The sequence below is a fragment of the Ammodytes marinus genome (genome assembly GCF_949987685.1).
Source record: "Ammodytes marinus genome assembly, chromosome: 3".
NCBI classification, from domain to species: Eukaryota; Metazoa; Chordata; class Actinopteri; order Uranoscopiformes; family Ammodytidae; genus Ammodytes; species Ammodytes marinus.
This window is the reverse complement of record NC_137232.1, coordinates 10,352,717-10,378,205: the sequence shown is the minus strand read 5'-3', so window position 1 is coordinate 10,378,205 and position 25,489 is coordinate 10,352,717. Positions and strand designations below refer to the sequence as shown.

Sequence of the window (25,489 nt, the reverse complement as noted above, 5' to 3'; positions counted from 1 at the left end):
ACCTTGGCAGAGTAATCACCACTTCCCTTCAATCTTGTTTTTTCTCATTGGACAGGTTTTGCATCCCCCCACTCTCAATACAAATGAGTTTGAAATGACACACAACCACTGGACCACCTAATATTTGATACTATATTTGATATCCTGATATGAAAATAATCAAATGAAGAGCTTTCTGTTTATAGCTAAGGAGAGTCCAACCGTGTCGATGCTTATGAACATTTGCAATGCTGGGTTGTAGTAGTAAAATTGAGTTCGGCCTGTATTTCGAGGGCTTGGAGCGAAAGGGGAGTAAGTGACATATTTTGCGAAAATGACTTTTATATATCATTTTAAAGGTCTTGATAAGTTCTATCAAATGGTAAAAGAATAACGTCACTTAACATTTTACTTTTTGAAATAAAGGCTGAAAACATAAAGGCGTAAGTGAAAACCTTCGGTTGAGTTTGGAGCAAAAAAGGCGCAAGTGCACTGAGCTTGGCGCACAAAAGGCGTAAGTGCATCATACATAGGCTAAAAGAGCTGACAATATGGGGGGATTGCAGAAAAGACCAACACTTATATTACAGAAAAAGTATTTTTTAATATGTTTGGAGAATTTGACATACCCACATATGATGGAGAAAATATGGACACTAAAATAAACACTTTATGTTTTATTTAATTTTAATATATTTTTTTAATTTTAAATTTTTTCTAAAATATGAATTCCTTGAAGCCTAATCTCTATTAAAGTAGAGATTGCTTCCATATGCTGTTTTCTATTAAATATTTACGATCAATAAAAAGTTTGTTTTTGCTCTCCTGTAAAATTCTGAAAATGTCACTTACGCCCTTTTCGCTCCAATCCCTCGATTTGTTCTTCTGTATTATTATTTACATTAGAAGTGAGTGTCTCTAAGCTAAAGTCACTCTAGAATGTATAGTGTTCAGAATGTACTCAAAGCTGCTCTTTTGTCACCAGATTAGAGCCTTTTTTCCCCAAGAAGATACTTATATCTGGTGTAGATTAGAGCTGGGGTGGAGTATTTGGGGAGAAAATGGCAGTTGGGATAGAGATTCAAATCCAATACCTCAACCGCGCCACTTGTTCTCTTTGGTCCCTCCCCTATGGTCCCTCCCTGACACGCTCTAAACCAACAAATGTGTGCCAAAGTGAATGGACAGTCCCAACAGCCAATAAGAACAGAGAATCGGAGCCTCGCTCTGATTTGTCAAAGTGTCAGTTCATGTTAACTTTGACCAATCAGAAATCATATAACCCAGCTTTAAAGGAATATCGGTCCACCGGACCGATATTTTAGACTGCCATAAAATGTAGTACAGACATTCATAAGTTAGTTGCTGATGTAAAAGTTGTTTGATTCTGGCCAGATACCGTTCCACTGCATATCTCATATTCCCCCATCTTTTTATGCAATTCTTCTTTCAAAATATATCAAATGAAACTAAAGATATAATAAGGGAAAAACAGAACAGTTTTCCTCATTGTAGTGAAAGCCAGAACCAAAAGTTCAAATGTGTAATGCTTGTTAAAGTAATCTCTTGAAATGTTTTGTTCTCCAAACCTTTCCAGTATCCTGCTCCAGAGGGATTACAGCTTCCTGAGAGACATCAACATCTGGCACCCCTTTGTCACCGTGGGGGTTTACTCCTCCACTTTCTCCGCTGCCATGAGCAACCTGATTGGAGCCTCGCGTATCCTCTACGCCCTGGCCCGAGATGACTTGTTTGGTAGGTAGCATTACCATTAAGACACAACACACATCACTTAAAACTAAGGGTGTAACAATACACATATTCTTACCGTAACCGCACAATACAAGGCTGTACCATACCGAACCATACCGTACCGCAATACGTCACTATGGCGTAAATAGCATCAAGATGACGTCAATATGCCAAATGTACAGGCTTGTTTTGATCGCTGTGCGGAACTTGCACTTTTATTTGAGAAGTATTTTATTTATTGGAGACCTTGGCTGTTTGCAGCAGTATTTTATTTTTTTTCTACTGAAAAGACATAAAAGCTGCAATTGTAGTTAATGCTATACACAGCTTTTTTCTTAACTGAAAAAAGTCCTCTTAACTGAGAAGAACTGAACCGTGACTTCAAAACCGAGGTACGCGCCGAACCGTGACTTTTGTCTACCGTTACAACCCTACTTTTACTTCTTGAAAGCTTTAAAACAAAAACACTTTCAGTTGGCATTTTAGCCATGAAGTCATTCCCAGAGTTAGATCCATGTCACGGCAACAATTAATTCCATTCATCTGTCCCTGCCTCTCCCTGTGAATCCATGCTGCCCGCCTAATATTAATGATTGTGAGCAACTTCCTCATCCCATCTTCCCGTCTATTGCACATTGATTCGGTCTGTTTCTTTTTGGGTTTTTTTACCCATGGTTTATTTATTCAATGACAAATTGTAATGGTACTTGTTGTACATATTTTATCTCCATCTTCCCACATTCCCCCGACCCGCTGACACATGGCTAACACGCCCCGTCCACAGAACTAAACACACACAGATACATAGCAACCAGCACTAGACAAAACCAGTTGCGATGTGTGTGTGTGTGTGTGTGTGTGTGTGTGTGTGTGTGTGTGTGTGTGTGTGTGTGTGTGTGTGTGTGTGTGTGTGTGTGTGTGTGTGTGTGTGTGTGTGTGTGTGTGTGTGTGTTTCTGGAAAGGGGAATGACTGTGTTAAGAGTACCTCTGTAGAGTGAATAGATGGGGCAGAGGCAGATGGCTCCCAATCAGCTGTGTGTGGACCAACATTCAAAGGGTTAACTTCGAGATGAATCTGTTTAATTAAGAGTCAGTGACTGTGGAACCATAAATGTGTAAAGTACTTGTAAGGGGGGATGGAATGGTTAGTATGACCACACTGTGTGTGTGTGTGTGTGTGAGAGAGAGAGAATTCTTGTTGTTGTCATTCATGCATGCCGCTCACAGATTAACCTTGCCACTGTCCTATGCAAACGGAGTGATGGATGCGTCTCTTTTCTAACACACACACACACACACACACACTCTCTGTTTGTTCTGCCATCCCACACATCTCCCATTTCTTTCTTCTTTATAACTGGCTAATCTCCAACTCCTTCACCTCTGTCCTGCTTTTCCTCCATCCTCTCCATCACTCCATCTAGTCCTCTCAGCCGCATCGATTTGACTCCAAAGTCTCACTGATTTAATTCAAATCTTTTATCAGCTGTGAAATGTAGTCTTAGACTTAAGGTTCCCCCTCCACCTCCTCTCTCCTCTCATCATCCATCCATCCAGCCCCCCTTGTCCCCACGTTTTAGTAGCGCTCCTTTTCCCTATTTGTCTTCCTCTATGTCTCTGTGATTAGCAGTGTCTTTCCTCTCTGAATCAGGGTACCTACAGAGTTTAGACATTTTGGAAAATGCTTGATTTTAAATAATCTGTTTTCAAGTGTGAAATCTGCTAAAAAATATAAATACATTACTGGAACATGCTGGATTGATTGACTGACTGACTGTCCATTAAATACTGTCTAGTTAACACAAAAAAAGTTTCTTTTAATAGCTTCATGCTGACTTGGTCAAATGATTGAAAATGATGATGAAAAATCAATTATAACAAACATTTTAAAGAAAAAAATTTATTTTTCTTCAATAGCTTCCACGTCATGTGACCCAGTGATTCACAAATCAGCCACAGAACACAACTGTTTCCATTGTATTTGAGTGCATATTCTATTTTGTATTAATATTGTTTGGGAAAAATCCATGTGTAATTCTTCAATAGCTTTATTAGTTGATTGTCTATATAAATGATGTTATACAAATATTTAAAGCTTTGAGGTTTAAAAAGTTAGTTTTATCTTGAAAGTGGAAAAGTACTTGACCTTCCCTCTTAAAAAGCTGTAAAATGAGATGGAATGTCATCTATAGAAAGAAAGAAACTCCGACTCTATGCGTAAACGAATTGCCTTCCTGTTAACCAACATTACCAGCCGTGCTATGTATTAAATAAAGTTAAGTGTCGGCTTAGTTTGTCGTCGCTCTCACTGTCTCGCCCACCCACTTGCTCTCTCCTTTACTGAATAGACGTGAAGTTAATTACATACACTTGCTTTGAATGTCAGAAACATTAGAATCCGCCTTCAGATCCGATCATAGAAAATGTAACATTACCCCCCACCCCCCACACACACACACACCCTTGTCGCTCTAAGGGTCTAATGTTCCACAATCAGGTTTGTATCTGTTGCTATAGGAAACAACATGAATTATAAAAAGACGGTTTTATTATGCTTTTAGTCACTTGACACAAATATGAAGCTGCTCTAATCTTCCTTTTAGTGGGTCCAGGCATTTAATAAGGATTATTTATGTTATTTTATTAACTGGAGTTCATGTTCATCTTCTAAGGCGGCATATTTTAAATCTGAGTAGCCTAACTGTGTAAGTGTCATTTAGACTGAACTGAGTTACAGTTTTCAAAGGGATGTGTTGTCTCAGGTACTGGTCATGGAGTGAAATGTAATACAGGGAGGACAGTTGAAGTGGTACATCCCAATCATTTTATATTTGGTTGAAACAAACATGATGCAACAGTATAATGTCAATGATTTATCATACAATAATGTGTGACTGCATGTATTTGATTAGCCACTTCAGAGTCTTGTGGGACAGTATTGCATTATGTTGCTTCCAGAGTTTAACTCTTTTACTGAAGCCTTTTGCATTTGCAGCCCCGCTACGTCAACTCTGTTGTCCTGTTGAAAAAAAATCTGGGCTGTGTTTTTTCAAATGGTGTTAATGTTGTTCTAGACACGACCTTGAAATTTCTTAGAACAAAAAATCAAGGAGGTTTGGAATTAATAACAGATCCATGCTGATCTGTCCTGCACTTGTATTCAATATTTCATCTATTTCGGGTGAATCACTGAGAAAATGTCCACCAGCACCAATGCATGCCAAGTGAATACATTAATATTTCATGGAGACCTGTGGGAAGGGAAGTGTCAAAAATGATCAGGAATAGCAGTGAGGAGAAGCTGTCAATAGAAAAACTCAAGTTAAGTGGTGCCAGTTTGAACTTGTGTAAACAGGCATCTCTGAATGTGACACCCAATCCACAAAGAATGTCAACTTGCTACTTCCTTTAGCATACTACATGCCCACTGTGTGTCAAAAGTTGTAGAACATTTTCCTGTGGTCGGAGAAATGCCTGCTGACATTTCGTGGAGAATGTTGTGAGCAACCCAGACACAGAGATGGAAATTCATTACATTCTTGTTTTGTTTAAACCTTTCTGTCTATGTATGCATTCTTTGATGTGGGTTTTGGAGGTCAGTGTGTGTGTGTGTGTGTGTGTGTGTATACAGAATCTGCTGGAAGAGACAACCTATTGGAATATTTTGGTCAATTATACCTTCCCCCCCAAAACAATTTTTTTGTACTTTTTGTTTTTAACCAAGATCTCTTTCACCCCTTTAGGTAAGGCGCTAAGCCCGGCTAAGAAGACATCCCACAGTGGTAACCCCTGGGTCTCAGTGCTCATCTCCTGGTTATTTGTGCAGGTAAGTGGAGATGAAGTGATGACATTCATAAATATACATATATACAGTGTGTCCCAGGAAATCTCACAGTTAAGCTATCAAACCTCAAAAGTATCGATGGAAAATATTAAATAATAAAGAACAAATTCGAGGTACGATTTGAAATTGAACCAAAGAAAAGAGGGGATTGGATCAAATTTTTATTTGACCTCTCATTTCCACATTTTGTTAAAAATGCAGACCCTTTTCATCTGAATCCATTTTAATCGCATTCATTAATTTCTTGTTCGGCGATCAAAGGACCTAAAAGTAAATAGCACTGGCCTTACATGTATTTACAAATCCAATAGTAAAAGCAATCAAGCAAACATATTTGTGGGAGCAATGATGCTCAGTACAAAAGAAAGGAGAAGCTTAAAACAAGCTTTTATTACTATGGGTAAATAGATGTAGGTTGGCTAACTAATTCAGTAACAGGATTAAGTTGTTCAGTTTGGCCAGTTTGATGTCTGTTATCTGAATCCATGCATACCTGTTATACAACACATTTTCATCAACATATTCAACAAATACTGCCTCCATTTTGTTTAGTGATGTGTTTCAAAAAAAGATCGGAGCCGCTGAGGTCTTCGGTTGAATGGTTTTCAATTAATTTCCTAGAAACGTTTGAATAACTTAATATAACAACTTAATTTAATTGTTTATAACTAGATAGTTCTTAGATCTTGATGATCAATGATATAAAAACAAAATGTTGGGATAATATTAATGTTAAACTTTTGTTGGTCAGCATTTTGTCATCATGCTGCTATGTAGTAGCCTACATTTTGTGCTGCTGTAGTCAGTTGATTTTAATACAATTAATTTCCAAGTAGCAACACAAATTGTGAATGTTTTTTCATACCACAATTGAATTGTCATGACATCAAATGTACCAATACCAATAATGATAACAATAATAACTAGAACTGCGAGCAGTTGTGAACGGGGGCCAAGCCTCCCACGCGACTCGGGATCGGGCGTCGTCGTCCGCGGCGCCGGCCCCTCGCTTCACGGAATCCGGGGATGTAAAGTTTTTGAATGTGGGATGTTCGGTGTGGGAGTTATAGCCCGAAACGCGTTTTCTTTGCTTTTTGTGGTTTTGGCGCCCCCTATGGATGACATTCGCAAAACTACGTTAGATAGAAAGATGCAGCTCAATGTACCAAACAAGTGGATGTCAAGTTTTTGAATGTGCGATGTTCGGTTGGAGAGTTATAGCAAAATCAAATTGTCATCCTCTCCATTGTAAAGACACTTTTTTGAATTTTCCCATTTTCCCGCCGAAAGACTTAGGAAATGGCGAAAACAGGCAAAAAAATTGAAAAACTCTTTTTTTTAATAAGTCCGGCCCACGAAGGAATTTCTTGCCCATATTTTTGCCATAGGCTCAGATATGCCCCATGATAGTCTCCCTTCAGTTTCAAGAAAATCCCCTTTTTTTTTTTTTTTAAGGAATTTTTGCGAATCTTTCAAGCGCTACCGTTTGGTCTTCCGATGGTCGTAGAAAAACTATTTGACCCACTTTTGCTCGTGGGAGTCAGGAGAGCGTAATGCTTTTGGTTTCGTCCAAATCGGGCGAAAACTGTAGGAGGAGTATGTTTTGGTGACTGACACAGTTTTTGCGACGTAGAAAAAGATCTATCCTATCGCAAATGGGCGTGGCCTATCTCAAACGATGCAGCTGACTTGTGGGCATCTGTGGATATAAAGTTTTTGACTGTCGGACTTTCGGTGCGGAAGTTATAGCCCAAAAGGCCTTTTCCTTTGTTGTAGCGCCACCTAGTGGCAGGCATGTCTGAATTTTTGTGTCTGCGTACGGGGTACGGACCTGGATATGCCCTGGAAGTGGCATGTCCCAACCCTTTACGGTTTGGGCTGCAGCACCACTTTTACGCGGAGAAAAATAATAATAACTAGAACTGCAAGCAGTTGTGAACGGGGGCCAAGCCTCCCACGCGACTCGGGATCGGGCGTCGTCGTCCGCAGCGCCGGCCCCTCGCTTCACGGAATCCGGGGATGTAAAGTTTTTGAATGTGGGATGTTCGGCGTGGGAGTTATAGCCCCAAACGCGTTTTCTTTGCTTTTTGCGGTTTTGGTGCCCCCTATGGATGACATTCGCAAAACTGTGTTATGTAGAAAGATGCAACTGACTTGTGGGCATCTGTGGATATAAAGTGTTTGACTGTGGGATGTTTGGTGTGGAAGTTATAGCCCCAAACGCGTTTTCTTTGCTTTTTGTGGTTTTGGCGCCCCCTATGGATGACATTTGCAAAACTGTGTTTGATAGAAAGATGTTGCTCAATGTACCGAACAAGTGGATGTCAAGTTTTTGAATGTGCGATGTTTGGTTGGGGAGTTATAGCAAAATCAAATTGTCAACCTCTCCATTGTAAAGACACTTTTTTGAATTTTCCCATTTTCCCGCCTAAAGACTTAGAAAATGGCGAAAACAGGCAAAAAAAATTAAAAACTCTTTTTTTTAATAAGTCCGGCCCACATAAAAATTTCTTTCCCATATTTTTTCCATAGGCTCAGGTATGCCCCATGATAGTCTCCCTTGAGTTTCAAGAAAATCCCTCTTTTTTTTTTTTTTAACGGATTTTCGCAAATCTTTAAAGCGCTACCGTTTGGTCTTCCGATGGTCGTAGAAAAATTATTTGACCAACTTTTGCTCGTGGGAGTCGGTAGAGCATAATGCTTTTGGTTTCGTCCAAATCGGGCGAAAACTGTAGGAGGAGTATGTTTTGGTGACCGACACAGTTTTTGCGATGTGGCGAAAAATGTATATATACGCAAATGGGCGTGGCCTATCACAAACGATGCAACTGACTTGTGGGCATCTGTGGATATAAAGTTTTTGACTGTCGGACTTTCGGTGCGGAAGTTATAGCCCAAAACGCCTTTTCCTTTGTTGTAGCGCCACCTAGTGGCCAGCATGTCTGAATTTTTGTGTCTGCGTACGTACCATGGACCTGGATAAGCCATGCAAGTGGCATGTCCCAAGCCTTTACGGTTTGGGCTGCAGCACCACTTTTACGCATGGAAGAATAAAGAATAACTAGAACTGCAAGCAGTTGTGAACGGGGGCCAAGCCTCCCACGCGACTCGGGATCGGGCGTCGTCGTCCGCGGCGCCGGCCCCTCGCTTCACGGAATCCGGGGATGTAAAGTTTTTGAATGTGGGATGTTCTGTATGGGAGTTATAGCCCCAAACGCGTTTTCTTTGCTTTTTGCGGTTTTGGTGCCCCCTATGGATGACATTCGCAAAACTGTGTTATGTAGAAAGATGCAGCTGACTTGTGGGCATCTGTGGATATTAAGTGTTTGACTGTGGGATGTTCGGTGTGGAAGTTATAGCCCCAAACACGTTTCCTTTGCTTTTTGTGGTTTTGGCGCCCCCTATGGATGACATTCGCAAAACTACGTTAGATAGAAAGATGCAGCTCAATGTACCAAACAAGTGGATGTGAAGTTTTTGAATGTGCGATGTTCGGTTGGGGAGTTATAGCAAAATCAAATTGTCATCCTCTCCATTGTAAAGACACTTTTTTGAATTTTCCCATTTTCCCGCCGAAAGACTTAGGAAATGGCGAAAACAGGCAAAGAAATTGAAAAACTATTTTTTTTAATAAGTCCGGCCCACAAAGGAATTTCTTGCCCATATTTTGGCCATAGGCTCAGGTATGCCCCATGATAGTCTCCCTTCAGTTTCAAGAAAATCCCTTTTTTTTTTTTTTTTAAGGAATTTTCGCAAATCTTTAAAGCGCTACCGTTTGGTCTTCCGATGGTCGTAGAAAAATTATTTGACCAACTTTTGCTCGTGGGAGTTGGTAGAGCATAATGCTTTTGGTTTCGTCCAAATCGGGCGAAAAGTGTAGGAGGAGTATGTTTTGGTGACCGACACAGTTTTTGCGATGTGGCGAAAAATGTATATATACGCAAATGGGCGTGGCCTATCTCAAAAGATGCAGCTGACTTGTGGGCATCTGTGGATATAAAGTTTTTGACTGTCGGACTTTCAATGCGGAAGTTATAGCCCAAAACGCCTTTTCCTTTGTTGTAGCGCCACCTAGTGGCCGGGATGTCTGAATTTTTTCGTCTGCGTACCAGGCACGGACCTGGATCAGCCATGCAAGTGGCATGTCCCAACCCTTTACGGTTTGGGCTGCAGCACCACTTTTACGTAAGGAATAAGAAGAAGAATAATCCCTACAAGAACAATAGGGTTCCCTGCCCCGCAGGGCTTGGGAACCGCGTTGCTCTGCAAAACGCGGTCCCAGCCCTACTCGGGCTTGGCCCCCTAACTAGAACTGCAAGCAGTTGTGAACGGGGGCCAAGCCTCCCACGCGACTCGGGATCGGGCGTCGTCGTCCGCGGCGCCGGCCCCTCGCTTCACGGAATCCGGGGATGTAAAGTTTTTGAATGTGGGATGTTTGGTTTGGGAGTTATAGACCAAAAGGCAAAAATAATGGCAGAGAAAGATGCTCAAGTTTGTTTTTGGTGCCCCCTTTTGGAGCAATTTAAGGAAAAAGTAGAACCAGCCTGAGAACCATAGGACAAACACATGTGTGAAGTTTGGTGTTAATAGGATAAATCGTTTTGGATTTAGGAGCAGTTTGGTTAAAGGTAGCTAATGTGCAAATCTTTAAAGCGCTACCGTTTGGTCTTCCGATGGTCGTAGAAAAATTCTTTACACAACATTTGCTCGTGGGAGTCGGTAGAGCATAATGCTTTTGGTTTCGTCCAAATCGGACAAAAACTGTAGGAGGAGTGTGTTTTGGTGACTGACACAGTTTTTGCGATGTAGCGAAAGAAAATCCCATATGCAAATGGGCGTGGCCTATCTCAAAATATGCAGCTGACTTGTGGGCATCTGTGGATATAAAGTGTTTGACTGTGGGATGTTCGGTGTGGAAGTTATAGCCCCAAACGCGTTTTCTTTGCTTTTTGTGGTTTTGGCGCCCCCCATGGATGACATTCGCAAAATTACGTTGGATAGAAAGATGCGGCTCAATGTACCAAAGAAGTGGATGTCAAGTTTTTGAATGTGCGATGTTTGGTTGGGGAGTTATAGCAAAATCAAATTCTCAACCTCTCCATTGTAAAGACACTTTTTTGAATTTTCACATTTTCCCGCCTAAAGACTTAGGAAATGGCGAAAACAGGCAAAAAAATTGAAAAACTCTTTTTTTTAATAAGTCCGGCCCACAAAGGAATTTCTTGCCCATATTTCTTCGATAGACTCAAGTATGCCCCATGATAGTCTCCCTTGAGTTTCAAGAAAATCCCTATTTTTTTTTTTTTTTACGGATTTTTGCAAATTTTTAAAGCGCTACCGTTTGGTCTTCCGATGGTCGTAGAAAAACTAATTGACCAACTATTGCTCGTGGGAGTTAGGAGGGCATAATGGTTTTGGTTTCGTCCAAATCGGGCGAAAACTGTAGGAGGAGTAAGTTTTGGTGACTGAAACAGTTTTTGCGATGTGGCGAAAAATGTATATATACGTAAATGGGCGTGGCCTATCTCAAAAGATGCAACTGACTTGTGGGCATCTGTGGATATAAAGTTTTTGACTGTCGGACTTTCGGTGCGGAAGTTATAGCCCAAAACGCCTTTTCCTTTGTTGTAGCGCCACCTAGTGGCTGGGATGTCTGAATTTTTTTGTCTGCGTACCAGGCACGGACCTGGATGAGCCCTGCAAGTGGCATGTCCCAACCCTTTACGGTTTGGGCTGCAGCACCAGTTCTAGACGACGCCAAATAATAATAAGCATAATCCCTACAAGAACAATAGGGTTCCCTGCCCCGCAGGGCTTGGGAACCGCGTTGCTCTGCAAAACGCGGTCCCAGCCCTACTCGGGCTTGGCCCCCTAACTAGAACTGCAAGCAGTTGTGAACGGGGGCCAAGCCTCCCACGCGACTCGGGATCGGGCGTCGTCGTCCGCGGCGCCGGCCCCTCGCTTCACGGAATCCGGAGATGTAAAGTTTTTGAATGTGCGATGTTCGGTGTGGGAGTTATAGCCCCAAACGCGTTTTCTTTGCTTTTTGTGGTTTTGGCGCCCCCTATGGATGACATTCGCAAAACTACGTTAGATAGAAAGATGCAGCTCAATGTACCAAACAAGTGGATGTCAAGTTTTTGAATGTGCGATGTTCGGTTGGGGAGTTATAGCAAAATCAAATTGTCAACCTCTCCATTGTAAAGACACTTTTTTGAATTTTCCCATTTTCCCGCCTAAAGACTTAGAAAATGGCGAAAACAGGCAAAAAATTTGAAAAACTCTTTTTTTTAATAAGTCCGGCCCACATAGGAATTTATTGCCCATATTTTTGCCATAGGCTCAGGTATGCCCCATGATAGTCTCCCTTGAGTTTCAAGTAAATCCGCTTTTTTTTTTTTTTTAAGGAATTTTCGCGAATCTTTAAAGCGCTACCGTTTGGTCTTCCGATGGTCGTAGAAAAATTATTTGACCAACTTTTGCTCGTGGGAGTTGGTAGAGCATAATGCTTTTGGTTTCGTCCAAATCGGGCGAAAACTGTAGGAGGAGTATGTTTTGGTGACTGACACAGTTTTTGCGATGTAGCAAAAAATTTATCCTATCGCAAATGGGCGTGGCCTATCTCAAAAGATGCAGCTGACTTGTGGGCATCTGTGGATATAAAGTTTTTGACTGTCGGACTTTCGGTGCGGAAGTTATAGCCCAAAACGCGTTTTCCTTTGTTGTAGCGCCACCTAGTGGCTGGGATGTCTGAATGTTTTTGTCTGCGTACCAGGCACGGACCTGGATAAGCCCTGCAAGTGGCATGTCCCAACCCTTTACAGTTTGGGCTGCAGCACCACTTTTACGCGGAGAAGAAAAAGAATAATAATCCCTACAAGAACAATAGGGTTCCCTGCCCCGCAGGGCTTGGGAACCGCGTTGCTCTGCAAAACGCGGTCCCAGCCCTACTCGGGCTTGGCCCCCTAACTAGAACTGCAAGCAGTTGTGAACGGGGGCCAAGCCTCCCACGCGACTCGGGATCGGGCGTCGTCATCCGCGGCGCCGGCCCCTCGCTTCACGGAATCCGGGGATGTAAAGTTTTTGAATGTGGGATGTTCGGTGTGGGAGTTATAGCCCCAAACGTGTTTTCTTTGCTTTTTGCGGTTTTGGTGCCCCCTATGGATGACATTCGCAAAACTGTGTTATGTAGAAAGATGCAGCTGACATGTGGGCATCTGTGGATATTAAGTGTTTGACTGTGGGATGTTCGGTGTGGAAGTTATAGCCCCAAATGCGTTTCCTTTGCTTTTTGTGGTTTTGGCGCCCCCTATGGATGACATTCGCAAAACTACGTTAGATAGAAAGATGCAGCTCAATGTACCAAACAAGTGGATGACAAGTTTTTGAATGTGCGATGTTCGGTTGGGGAGTTATAGCAAAATCAAATTGTCATCCTCTCCATTGTAAAGACACTTTTTTGAATTTTCCCATTTTCCCGCCGAAAGACTTAGGAAATGGCGAAAACAGGCAAAAAAATTGAAAAACTCTTTTTTTTAATAAGTCCGGCCCACAAAGGAATTTCCTGCCCATATTTTGGCCATAGGCTCAGGCATGCCCCATGATAGTCTCCCTTCAGTTTCAAGAAAATCCCCTTTTTTTTTTTTTTTAAGGAATTTTCGCGAATCTTTAAAGCTCTACCGTTTGGTCTTCCAATGGTCGTAGAAAAACTATTTGACCCACTTTTGCTCGTGGGAGTCGGTAGAGCATAATGCTTTTGGTTTCGTCCAAATCGGGCAAAAACTGTAGGAGGAGTATGTTTTGGTGACTGACACAGTTTTTGCGACGTAGCAAAAGATCTATCCTATCGCAAATGGGCGTGGCCTATCTCAAAAGATGCAGCTGACTTGTGGGCATCTGTGGATATAAAGTTTTTGACTGTCGGACTTTCGGTGCGGAAGTTATAGCCCAAAACGCCTTTTCCTTTGTTGTAGCGCCACCTAGTGGCCGGGATGTCTGAATTTTTTTGTCTGCGTACGGGGTACGGACCTGGATAAGCCATGCAAGTGGCATGTCCCAACCCTTTACGGTTTGGGCTGCAGCACCACTTTTATGTGGAGAAGAATAAGAATAACTAGAACTGCAAGCAGTTGTGAACGGGGGCCAAGCCTCCCACGCGACTCGGAATCGGGCGTCGTCGTCCGCGTCGCCGGCCCCTCGCTTCACGGAATCCGGAGATGTAAAGTTTTTGAATGTGCGATGTTCGGTGTGGGAGTTATAGCCCCAAACGCGTTTCCTTTGCTTTTTGTGGTTTTGGCGCCCCCTATGGATGACATTCGCAAAACTACGTTAGATAGAAAGATGCAGCTCAATGTACCAAACAAGTGGATGTCAAGTTTTTGAATGTGCGATGTTCGGTTGGGGAGTTATAGCAAAATCAAATTGTCAACCTCTCCATTGTAAAGACACTTTTTTGAATTTTCCCATTTTCCCGCCTAAAGACTTAGAAAATGGCGAAAACAGGCAAAAAAATTGAAAAATTCTTTTTTTTAATAAGTCCGGCCCACATAGGAATTTCTTGCCCATATTTTCGCCATAGGCTCAGGTATGCCCCATGATAGTCTCCCTTCAGTTTCAAGAAAATCCCCTTTTTTTTTTTTTTTACGGAATTTTCGCGAATCTTTAAAGCGCTACCGTTTGGTCTTCCAATGGTCGTAGAAAAACTATTTGACCCACTTTTGCTCGTGGGAGTTGGTAAAGCATAATGCTTTTGGTTTCGTCCAAATCGGGCAAAAACTGTAGGAGGAGTATGTTTTGGTGACTGACACAGTTTTTGCGACGTAGCAAAAAATTTATCCTATCGCAAATGGGCGTGGCCTATCCCAAAAGATGCAGCTGACTTGTGGGCATCTGTGGATATAAAGTTTTTGACTGTCGGACTTTCGGTGCGGAAGTTATAGCCCAAAACGCCTTTTCCTTTGTTGTAGCGCCACCTACTGGCCGGGATGTCTGAATTTTTTTGTCTGCGTACGGGGTACGGACCTGAATATGCCCTGGAAGTGGCATGTCCCAACCCTTTACGGTTTGGGCTGCAGCACCACTTTTACGCGGAGAAAAATAATAGGAATAATCCCTACAAGAACAATAGGGTTCCCTGCCCCGCAGGGCTTGGGAACCGCGTTGCTCTGCAAAACGCGGTCCCAGCCCTACTCGGGCTTGGCCCCCTAACTAGAACTGCAAGCAGTTGTGAACGGGGGCCAAGCCTCCCACGCGACTCGGGATCGGGCGTCGTCGTCCGCGTCGCCGGCCCCTCGCTTCACGGAATCCGGGGAAGTAAAGATTTTGAATGTGGGATGTTCGGTGTGGAAGTTATAGCCCCAAACGCGTTTCCTTTGCTTTTTGTGGTTTTGGCGCCCCCTATGGATGACATTTGCAAAACTACGTTAGATAGAAAGATGCAGCTCAATGTACCAAACAAGTGGATGTCAAGTTTTTGAATGTGCGATGTTCGGTTGGGGAGTTATGAGCAAAATGAAATTGTGAACCTCTCCATTGTAAAGACAGTTTTTTGAATTTTCCCATTTTCCCGCCGAAAGACTTAGGAAATGGCGAAAACAGGCAAAAAAATTGAAAAACTCTTTTTTTTAATAAGTCCGGCCCACAAAGGAATTTCTTGCCCATATTTTTTTGATAGACTCAAGTATGCCCCATGATAGTCTCCCTTGAGTTTCAAGAAAATCCCTCTTTTTTTTTTTTTTTACAGATTTTCGCAAATTTTTAAAGCGCTACCGTTTGGTCTTCCGATGGTCGTAGAAAAACTAATTGACCAACTCTTGCTCGTGGGAGTCAGTAGAGCATAATGCTTTTGGTTTCGTCCAAATCGGGCAAAAACTGTAGGAGGAGTATGTTTTGGTGACCGACACAGTTTTTGCGATGTAGCAAAAAATCTATATATACGCAAATGGGCGTGGCCTATCTCAAAAGATGCAGCTGACTCGTGGGCATCTTTGGATGTGAAGTTTTTGACTGTCGGACTTTCGGTGAGGAAGTTATAGCCCAAAACACCTTTTCCTTTGTTGTAGCGCCACCTAGTGGTCGGCATGTCTGAATTTTTTTGTCTGCGTACCAGGCACGGACCTGGATAAGCCCTGCAAGTGGCATGTCCCAACCCTTTACGGTTTGGGCTGCAGCACCACTTTTACGCGGAGAAGAAAAAGAATAATAATAATCCCTACAAGAACAATAGGGTTCCCTGCCCCGCAGGGCTTGGGAACCGCGTTGCTCTGCAAAACGCGGTCCCAGCCCTACTCGGGCTTGGCCCCCTAATAAAAGGCCCAACAAAAACAATAGGGTTCCCTGCCCCGCAGGGCTTGGGAACCGCGTTGCTCTGCAAAACGCGGTCCCAGCCCTACTCGGGCTTGGCCCCCTAATAAAAGGCCCAACAAAAACAATAGGGTTCCCTGCCCCGCAGGGCTTGGGAACCGCGTTGCTCTGCATTACGCGGTCCCAGCCCTACTCGGGCTTGGCCCCCTAATAATGATCAACTTCATATGTTAATATCCGTTTTTACAAAACAATGCAGCCCAGGTGCTTTACACACATACAAAGAATAAAAGCATAGATTTGATTAAAAAGAACACAGGTACAAATAAAGCGCTTATTAGCATTGCAAAGAAAGCGGGCCATTTCAAATAATCAAAAGGGCATTTGAAGGCTTAAATTTAATTTAATTAAAATGAATTTGAAAACAGCATGTGGGACTTACTTCATTATAGGAGGTGCTGCTAGAGAAAGGCTGGTTCTCTATCGTGTCAAGACTATCTCTCCACCCTACATATTCCATATGGGGACTGACCCCCACGGGGGCAGTTGACGTGGATACTCTTTAAGACACACCACTTGTGGCGGCCACGCATGATTGGCAAGCCTGGCTATATAAGCCACGCGCATGCGTGGCCTCTTCGATTCCTTGATTTCCACGGACAAGCAGTAGACGTGTGTGAGAAAAGAAGCAAAGCAAAGCAAAGCAAAACAAAGCAAAGCAAAGCAAAGCAAAGCAAAGCAAAGAAAAGCAAAGCAAAGAAGGAAAAGATTGAGTTGTGTGGGTTTAGCAAGTGTGGTGACATCAGCGTTGTCCGCTTACCTAGTGAGTAGGAGAGCAGGTCTACGGGCCCCTCTCTGGATCGCTGTATTGTCTTTACTGCACAGGCTGTTGGAAGCGTGGCTTGATCGGCTTGCCGATCTGTAGCCATTGTCTCCCGTGAAATCCGACCCAGTCGGAGGAAGCGGCGGAGTGCTTCACAGCTGATCGCTGAACCACCGAGAGAAAAGAGTGGCCATAGTGTGGCTGTGTGTATTAACGGACGCCGTTTAACGCCACAGCTGTAGTCCCTCGTGAAACCCGACCTAGTCGGAGGAAGCGAACGGGCGTACTTTGAGCCGCAGGTAAATTAAGAAGAGCAGGCTGTTGGAAGCGTGGCTTGATCGGCTTGCCGATCTGTAGCCATTGTCTCCCGTGAAATCCGACCCAGTCGGAGGAAGCGGCGGAGTGCTTCACAGCTGATCGCTGAACCAGCGAGAGGAAAGCGTGGCCAGAGTGTGGCGGTGTGTATTAACGGGTGCCGTTTAACGCCACAGCCATAGTCCCTCGTGAAGCCCGACCTTGTCGGAGGAAGCGAACGGGCGTACTTTAAGCCGCGGGTAAATTCCAGGAAACAAAAAGTAAATTGTTTCAGAGGGCACGTCCCCGCAGACAGCGGGAGTTTCGGTGTCAGCGGGGTGATTAGTGCCACGTGCATAAGCTACATCTCCCAAAGTTCACAAAGCATTCAAAATGTTGGGTCCGGAGGAAATGTCTAGCCCAAGAGGCCACGCCTACTCGGGCTGCGGGGTAAAAATGTCAATGGAGGACGGTCAAGATCAATGTGTGAGTGCATTGTCTAGGGCGGGGCCATGCGCGCATGGCCAGCCAAGACCCCGCCTCCGGCATGAATTGTTTTTCCTGCCAGCTAGGGTAGGGAGGCTACGGCGTTAGCATTTTCTCTCAAAAATCCGGCCACACTCATTGGGCAGCCGCAGTGGGCGAAGCAGCCAAGGGTAGTGGTTTGGAATGATCACATGGGGGAGGAGCCTCACTCATTAATTCATACCCCATGTGTGGCTGCTGGAGGGTTCAAGCCCCTCCTCTACAGCAGCAATGATGGTCCCATCCACAACCCAGCCCCCCACCTCTGCACTGGCAGAGCAGGGGGGGATTGGGGCAGGGGTACCCTGCGTCGGATGAAGAGGAAATTGACATCCTGGGGATGGACTCGGAGGGGGAAGACCTCCCCCTCGGCCAGATGGGTGTGGAGGCACAGCAAGAGGTAGAGGAGGAGCAGGAGCGCTCGACTCCTTTCTATCAGCAAGCTATCACCGGGGCTGCTCAGGCATTGGATGTCGAATTGCCAGCGGAGCAGGGCCGGACGGCCTCCCGTTTTGAGGACGAAGAGACGGGGCAGACGCGCTCTTTTTTCGTACCGCTGCTTCCCGATCTAGAGGAACTGGTGCTGAAGCAATTTGAGAAACCAGCTGAAGCCCATCGCTGGTCGGGTCTATGCAGACGGCTAGCGTGTGTGCAAGGTCGGGAGAGGATAGGCTGTGGACCACCACCTCCCATGGATCAAACCTTGGGGGCCTTAGTGTCCCCCACCAGGTCGGTTCTGGGGAAGCCAGGCTGCCCAAGCAGAAACACTAAAACGAGGGATGCCATACTCACCAGAGTGCATGGAGCTATGGCAACCCAGGGACAGCTGGTCAATACAGGGGCTATGTTAGCCTTTTGTCAGCGCCAGTTGTCCAAACGTGTGGAGCAGGAAGGCTCCGCTCTAGCTGCTGAGATACAGCAGGTGTCCTCGCTCCTAGCTAAGCTAATGAAGGAGCAAGCAGTGGCAACAGGCAGGGCTATGGCCTCTCCCGGGATGGTGAGGTGACACCTCTGGCTGAGTCAGTCACGCCTTCAAGGGGAGGACCAGGCCGGTCTGCCACCATGACTCAGGGTTATCGGTTGCAGTTTCGGCACCCACCCCCGCTGATGAGGTCAGCCACATTTACAGTGGTGGAAGACCCACAGCGCAGGGAGATTTTAGCCGCTGAGATCCGCACTCTCCTCGCCGAGAAGGCCATCAGAGAGGTGGAGCAAAACATTCGGCAGGCTGGGTTCTACTCACGGTACTTCCTCATCCCGAAGAGAGATGGGAGACTCAGACCGATTTTGGACTTAAGGGGCTCAACAAATGTTTAAGGCCCCTACAATGCAGGATGCGGACTGGGCCGAGGGTTAAGGCGACGGGTTCGCCACAGTCGACCTGGATGTATTTCCAGATCCTGATATGAGAGGGAGACGTTTTCTCGGGTTTGCCTTCAACGGCCAAATCTTCGAGTTCTGCGTCCTCCCATCCGGGATATCACTGGCCCCTCGCACGTTCAGGGTGCATGGAGGTAGTCCTGGGTCCTTTGCGGCAGGAAGGTCTTCGCATACTGAATTACCTGGACGATTGGCTGGGCTGTGCTCGCTCAGAGGAACAGTGTCGCATCAATGTGACCCGGCTTCTGCAGCACCTGGAGCACCTGGGCCTGCGCCTCAACAAGAGGAAGAGCAGGCTGCAGCCTTCACAATCGACAGAATTCCTGGGCATGTGTTTGGATGCCAAATCAGGAACTCTTTTTGACGTCGGCGAGACAAGCCGCCCTCAGGGCTTGCTTGTCCCAGCTTTGTTTGGGGGCCAGAGTGACCTGGAGATTCTGCCTCCGACTCTTGGGGTTAATGGCAGCCACGGTGCACATCGTGCCCCTGGTCCTTCTGAACATGCACCCGGTGCAGCATTGCCTCCTGAGCCTGGGACTTTGTCCACAGAGAGATCTGCATGCCAGGTGTCACGCATACTGCGCATAGCTCTCCACAGGTGGGAGGAACCAGCCTATTTGGCACAGTGGCCAATGGCACGGACCCTGGTTGACACGGCACAGCAATCAGTCGGAATTGCAGGCTATCCATTAGCTCTTTTGCACTTCCTGCCAGAGCTGGGAAACCGCCATGTACTGGTAAGACAGACAGTACAGCAGCAGCGGCATACATAAACAGGCAGGGGGGCCTGGGTTCCCCGCGCCTTTGCAGATTGGCTCAGATAATATGGGAGTGGGCGTATCCGCGGGCAAGTCCCTCGGGGCGATGTACGTGCCAGGTCAGGTAAGTAAAGGAAGAGCACGGTCCCCTCTTTTTTCTCGCAAGAGTGAAAAGGGACGATCCTCCCTTGGGCACGGATGCCATGGCACACCAGTGGCCACAGGGCCTCCTGTATGCCTTCCCTCCCTTCACCCTCCTTAATCCACTTCTACAGAGAGTTCAGGTGGAAGAGGTGAGCCTCATCCTGGTGGCCCCCAAAGAGGCTGGCCCCAGATGATCTGGTTCTCAGCGATTGGGAAAAAGAAGAAGAGAGGCACGGATGCCATGGCACACCAGTGGCCACTGGGCCTCCTGTATGCCTTCCCTCCCTTCACCCTCCTTCATCCACTTCTACAGAGAGTTCAGGTGGAAGAGGTGAGCCTCATCCTGGTGGCCCCCAAGAAGGCTGGCCCCAGATGATCTGGTTCTCAGCGATTGCACCCCTCCTTCAGGGACACCCGTGGGAGTGCCCCAGTCGGTGGTTAGCGCTCTACAAGGAGCCCGGGCTCCATCAACGAGGGCGGCATACGCTTATCGTTGGGGAGTGTTTCAATCATGGTGCAATTCGAGACAGGTGGATCCCCTCGCCTGCACGGCCCATAACATTTTCCAGTTCCTCCAGGAAATGTTGGAGGTGGGCAAATCTCCCTCGACATTGAGGGGAATAGGGGCAGCCATAAGGCAGCCCATGTTGGACCTTGGGAGCTGGCAGAAGGCTGTTGCTACCTTATTGCTCAGTTTCTTAGAGGTGCTCGTAGGGTTACTCCACATCGCAGAAGGCCAGCTGTCCCCCCATGGGATTTGGAGGTGGTGCTGTTGGCCTTGCAGAATGAGCCATTCGAGCCCCTGGATACAGCTAGGCTACAATGGTTTTCTCTCAAGACAGCGTTTTTGAGCTCGCAATTGTGTCTGAGAATGGGAGAGCGGCATGCTCTTTCAGTGCATGAGGGCTGCAGCCGCTCTTGCCAGGTGGTACTGGGGGGGTGTTGCGCCCGAACCCTACATTCCACCCTAAAGTCTGGTCTGAGTCCCACACCGGTCGATCTATTGAGCTGCACCCCTTCCACCCTCCAGGGAGGTGAAGCAGGGTGGAGTAGGCGGTCACTACTGTGCCCAGACAGGGCCCTAACAGTGTATCTGCATCGGACACGTGGCCGTAGGGCAACGGACCAGCTCTTTGTCTGTTACAAGCCTAACCGTCCTGGACAGCCAGTCTCCAAGGCCAGGCTTTCCCTCTGGGAAGGATGCTATCTAGCAGGCATATGAGAGGGCAGGCAAGCCAACCCTAGTAGGGGTGCGGGCGCACTCCACACGGGCATGGCTACGTCAGGGGCCCTATGGCGAGGTGCCCCTCTATCGGAGATTTGTACGGCGGCCTCTTGGTCGATCCCGTCCATTTTTATCCGGTTCTACTGCATGAATGTGGCAGCCAGCACCCCATTCTCGGAGCGAGTGCTGGGCTCAATGCAGCAGGACGGTGCGCGTTTGGGCTAGGCCATCTACCCATTCAGGGCTGGCCTTGGCATCTTGCAGGGCCAGCTTAGCCTTGGTAGCGTCTGGCGCCTGGCGATAAGTGTGTACATAATGTATAATTGTAAATAGTTCCTTTATACTGGGCACATGGGTGAACACTCTGGTGGTGGTGACGTTTCATTCGAACTCAACTGCCTTTTTTTATTTAGGCTCCCGCAGGAGCAGCTACGTCTGCTTGGTTTCCTCGCGGTGTGTCTTACAGAAGTCCCCGTACATATGGAATATGTAGGGTGGAGAGATAGTCTTGACACGATAGAGAACGGTTGGTTACGTTGTAACCTAGGTTCTCTGAGTGGAGAGACTATCTCTCCAGCCAAGATGCCGCTCAGAAACGCGTTCCAATCAAGGTTAACCGAAGAGGCCACGCATGCGCGTGGCTTATATAGCCAGGCTGGCCAATCATGCGTGGCCGCCACAAGTGGTGTGTCTTAAAGAGTATCCACGTCAACTGCCCCCGTGGGGGTCAGTCCCCGTACATATGGAATATGTAGGGTGGAGAGATAGTCTCTCCACTCAGAGAACCTAGGTTACAACGTAACCAACCGGTTAAAAATATATGATAGGAGATAGGGAGCAAGTGAAGAGCAGCCAAGACTTTGAGTGATGTGTTCTTTTTTCGTTGTTTTTGTTAGCAGTCCAGCAGCAGTTCTGGATTAGCTGCAGTCTCCCAATGGAATTTCAGGAACACATGTAAAAAGTGTATTTAACATAGCTATATTGGTTTATTTACTTGAAAACCACTGTAGTCACTTTTTTCAATGGGTCATACATCTTAAGAAGGAGTGTAAAATAACACTCAGACTTGTTACCACTGACCTAACCCATGGAGTCGAATTTCAGTGTTTTGAGGAGCTCATCGCTATTAGGTTTGGGACCAACTATTCTGTCTCATTCTAATTTGGCTTCTGAAAGTTATTGTGGGTCCATTTTTTAATGCTAACAGGCAGCCAGTCAGGTAGCTCAATGCCTCTACATCACTCGATTCAACAGATATGTACAATTGTGTATCACCAGCATAGCTCTTTCATTGATGGTATTGTCTATCAATGGAGACGTTTTATTGAGTGAACTCTTTTTAACCTTGAGTGGGATAACTTTGTTTAGTTTGTCAGGTTGTTATTAAAGGCAATAATGATTTCATGTAGTTAGCAGTTCTCATTAGGCCTACAGTTCAAAAGAACTTCCATGGTCAGATAACTCATTTCCTCCTGCAGCATCTAAGAAACATTTCTGAGGCAGACCCCCATCTGTGATCCTAGCTATGGACATACCGCTGTCAGAGAACACACAGTAATGATCAGAGACAGGAATAATGAGACACTGAAACAGTATCAACAGCTAATGGTTTTGACACAATCAAACAGAGATTTTGGCATAATGGTGGGTGGCCTCTGTGGCATGTTGAGTAAGTTCAAGGCTTTCAAGAAGATTCATGAGCACTGTTTTTAATATGAGTGTAAAAAACTATGTAATGCCTGTATATTCTTAAAATGAGTAGCTTGTTCTGCCTCGAGCACAAGGGCAAGATATTCCAAGGATAGAAAGTATTCCTAGGTACAAGTTTGTACAGCTAAACTGTTTACCTTTCTAGTAGGGCTAGGCACTACGATAAGAGCTTTTTCAGCTGACTTCAGTGAGCGCTCTTGTACGTAAGGACTTACTAATAATAATAATGATATATTTCATTTATATAGTGCTTTTCTCGTACTTAAAGCGATTTACACAGCAGTAAAACAAACAAAAGGAAAATGTAATGGGGCTTGGGCTGGTGGGTGATCTAGGGGTAAGCAGAGGAGAAGAGATGGGTCTTGAGGTGGGATTGGAAGATGGTGAGGGACTCAGAGTCACGGATGTGTTGGAGGGGGCTGTTCCAGAGCCTGGGAGCTGCCCTAGAGAAGGCTTTGTCGCCAAGGCTGCGGAGGTTTGATGTGTGGGTGGAGAGGAGACCAGCTGACGAGGATCTGAGGGCCCGAGGGGGTTGATAGGGGGAGAGGAGGTCAGTGAGATATGGGGGGACCAGATGGTGGAGGGCTTTGTAGGTGAGGACCAGGAGTTTGTAATGGATCCGGTGGGAGATGGGGAGCCAGTGAAGGTTTTTGAGGACTGGGGTGATGTGGTGCCACGATTTGGTATGAGTGAGGAGATGAGACGGGCAGCTGCATTCTGGACACGTTGGAGTCTGTTGATGGAGTCGGTGGTGATGCCGGCGAGGAGTGAGTTGCAATAGTTGAGGCGGGAGGAGATGAAGGCATGGATGAGTCTTTCGGCAGCGTGAGGTAGGGCATAAGCATATAGCTTTGACCCAATCTATTTAATACTTTTGTAATTTATACCATTTGTATCTAAGATTTTGAATGAAAAGTCAATGTAAATATGCTAAAATTTGAATAATCAATAATGCAGTATCCTCTCATGGTTCAAGTTAAAAGCCAAGCTCCTGCATTAGAGACCAATTGGAAAGTATTTAGTGCTTCTGAATATATAGTACCACTAATCAAGATGGGATCAAATAAAGACATGCATAACATTATCCAGGTCAGCAGCAGACATGTTGTTTGACTTTAGCGATACATCTCAACTGATAAAAACAACACCGAATATTCCTTTGTAATTGTTGTGCTCTGATTGGAATACAATGACTCCAACATTTCTGGCAGGTTATTGCCTGGTTTTAATGTCATTCTTTACGCTGACACTGAGCATTCAGCAAATACAAAAACATTTATCACCTTGTCCAGCAATAAGGACACCAGGATCTTGTAATTACGACATCAGAATCTGGTAATTATGACATCAGGATCACCCCTCTCATTCATCAATAACGTGGCTGGCTGGCTGCAGGACGGCATCGATGACATTATCTGACGTATTGTCTTTTATTCCCGTTCAAGAGAAAAGCCAAGCTTTTTTCTATTTTCTATTTTCCCTAATTTTCTATTTGCTGAATGCTCAGCGCCACCATAATTCTTAGGTCATCGGAAAATACATTTTAAAAAGTTGGTGCACTGGAAGGAGATCCATCATTTTCCCAAGTGTAGTTCAAATCAATGGGAATCTGAGAAATGGAGATGAAGTCCAGAAGTGATAGGGACATTAGTATTATAACAGGTGAATGGAACATAGTCACTGCCTGCCTAGGTTTTTTTTCTCTTCTATTGTGTCCACTAAGTGGAGGAAAGATGTCGATTTTAGATTGAACATATTGGCAGAGGGGAAACCAGTGAGGATAGGGAGACAAAGAGGGGGAGGATTCTAGGAGCAGATAGGCTTGACTATCCCATCATTATCAGAGGTGAGTGTTAGAGGCTGAATGGCTTGCCATCATTTAAACTCCCCTCTCCCGTCCTCTTCTCTCCATCCTCTGCCTCTCTCCTGGAGTGGAGGAGGAGCAATTACATGGAAATCGTTAGCTGCGCCGCCGTCACCATCAGTGATCATTGACTCTCTCGTCCTCTTTCTCTCCGCCTCTTCCTCCACCATTTGAATGATTCACTGATGACAAAAGTCTGATTGTAATCTCCCCTTGAACACTTGCACATTGCATGATTGAAAAGGAAGAAGAAGGAGGGGAAAGCAACGAGTTAAGGCTAAGTCAAAGGGAAATAAACGGACTGCAATAACTAGGGGGGAGGGAAAACAGAAAATGTTAAGAGAGAAGTTTGAAGACGGTGGGGCAGAATAGGTTAGCTGGTGAACTTGAGCCCGATACAAATTATTTTGATGTAAAAGATGGATATTGCACCTGAGGACATTGAAATGGGTTTATGAGTTGGTTTTATTCAGTCCTTCTAGGAATTCCTTCTTCTGATTGAAATAGTTAATGCAAATGCAGCCAATACTGGACATGTTTGCATATGAAATCTATTAGCATGGCTGCTATATATTGGTCCACCTGTAACACTACTTACAAATGACATAATTTCTGTTTTCTGCTGCAAAAAATTCAATTCACCACCACCATTTTGACCCTAATCAAATAGGATTGAAGCCTTAACTTACCCAAACACAGATCATTGTAAGGGTGCACACTGTGTGATGTGAAAGAAAGATCAACCCTATGATTTCATTCACTCATTTGAATGGACTTTTACAACACTTCCTGAGGAGGTATCCCAGGCAGGATGTGTATCCCTTCCAGCGCGTTCTGGGTCCGCCTCATAATCTCCTTCCAATTGGACACACTCAGAACACCTCCACAG

The 25,489-nt window shown here is 45.3% G+C and overlaps 1 protein-coding gene across 1 annotated transcript in view; it reads left to right on the top strand.

Annotated features, from left to right (window-relative positions):
• The window catches only part of LOC307248775 (solute carrier family 12 member 9), a 76,716-nt gene that overhangs the window by 26,278 nt on the left and 24,949 nt on the right, over window positions 1–25,489 (top strand). Inside the window, exons 7-8 of the mRNA XM_080025274.1 lie at window positions 1,577–1,734; window positions 5,475–5,557. Coding sequence (XP_079881400.1) covers window positions 1,577–1,734; window positions 5,475–5,557 — 241 coding nt within the window. The remainder of the gene's footprint in view (window positions 1–1,576; window positions 1,735–5,474; window positions 5,558–25,489) is intronic.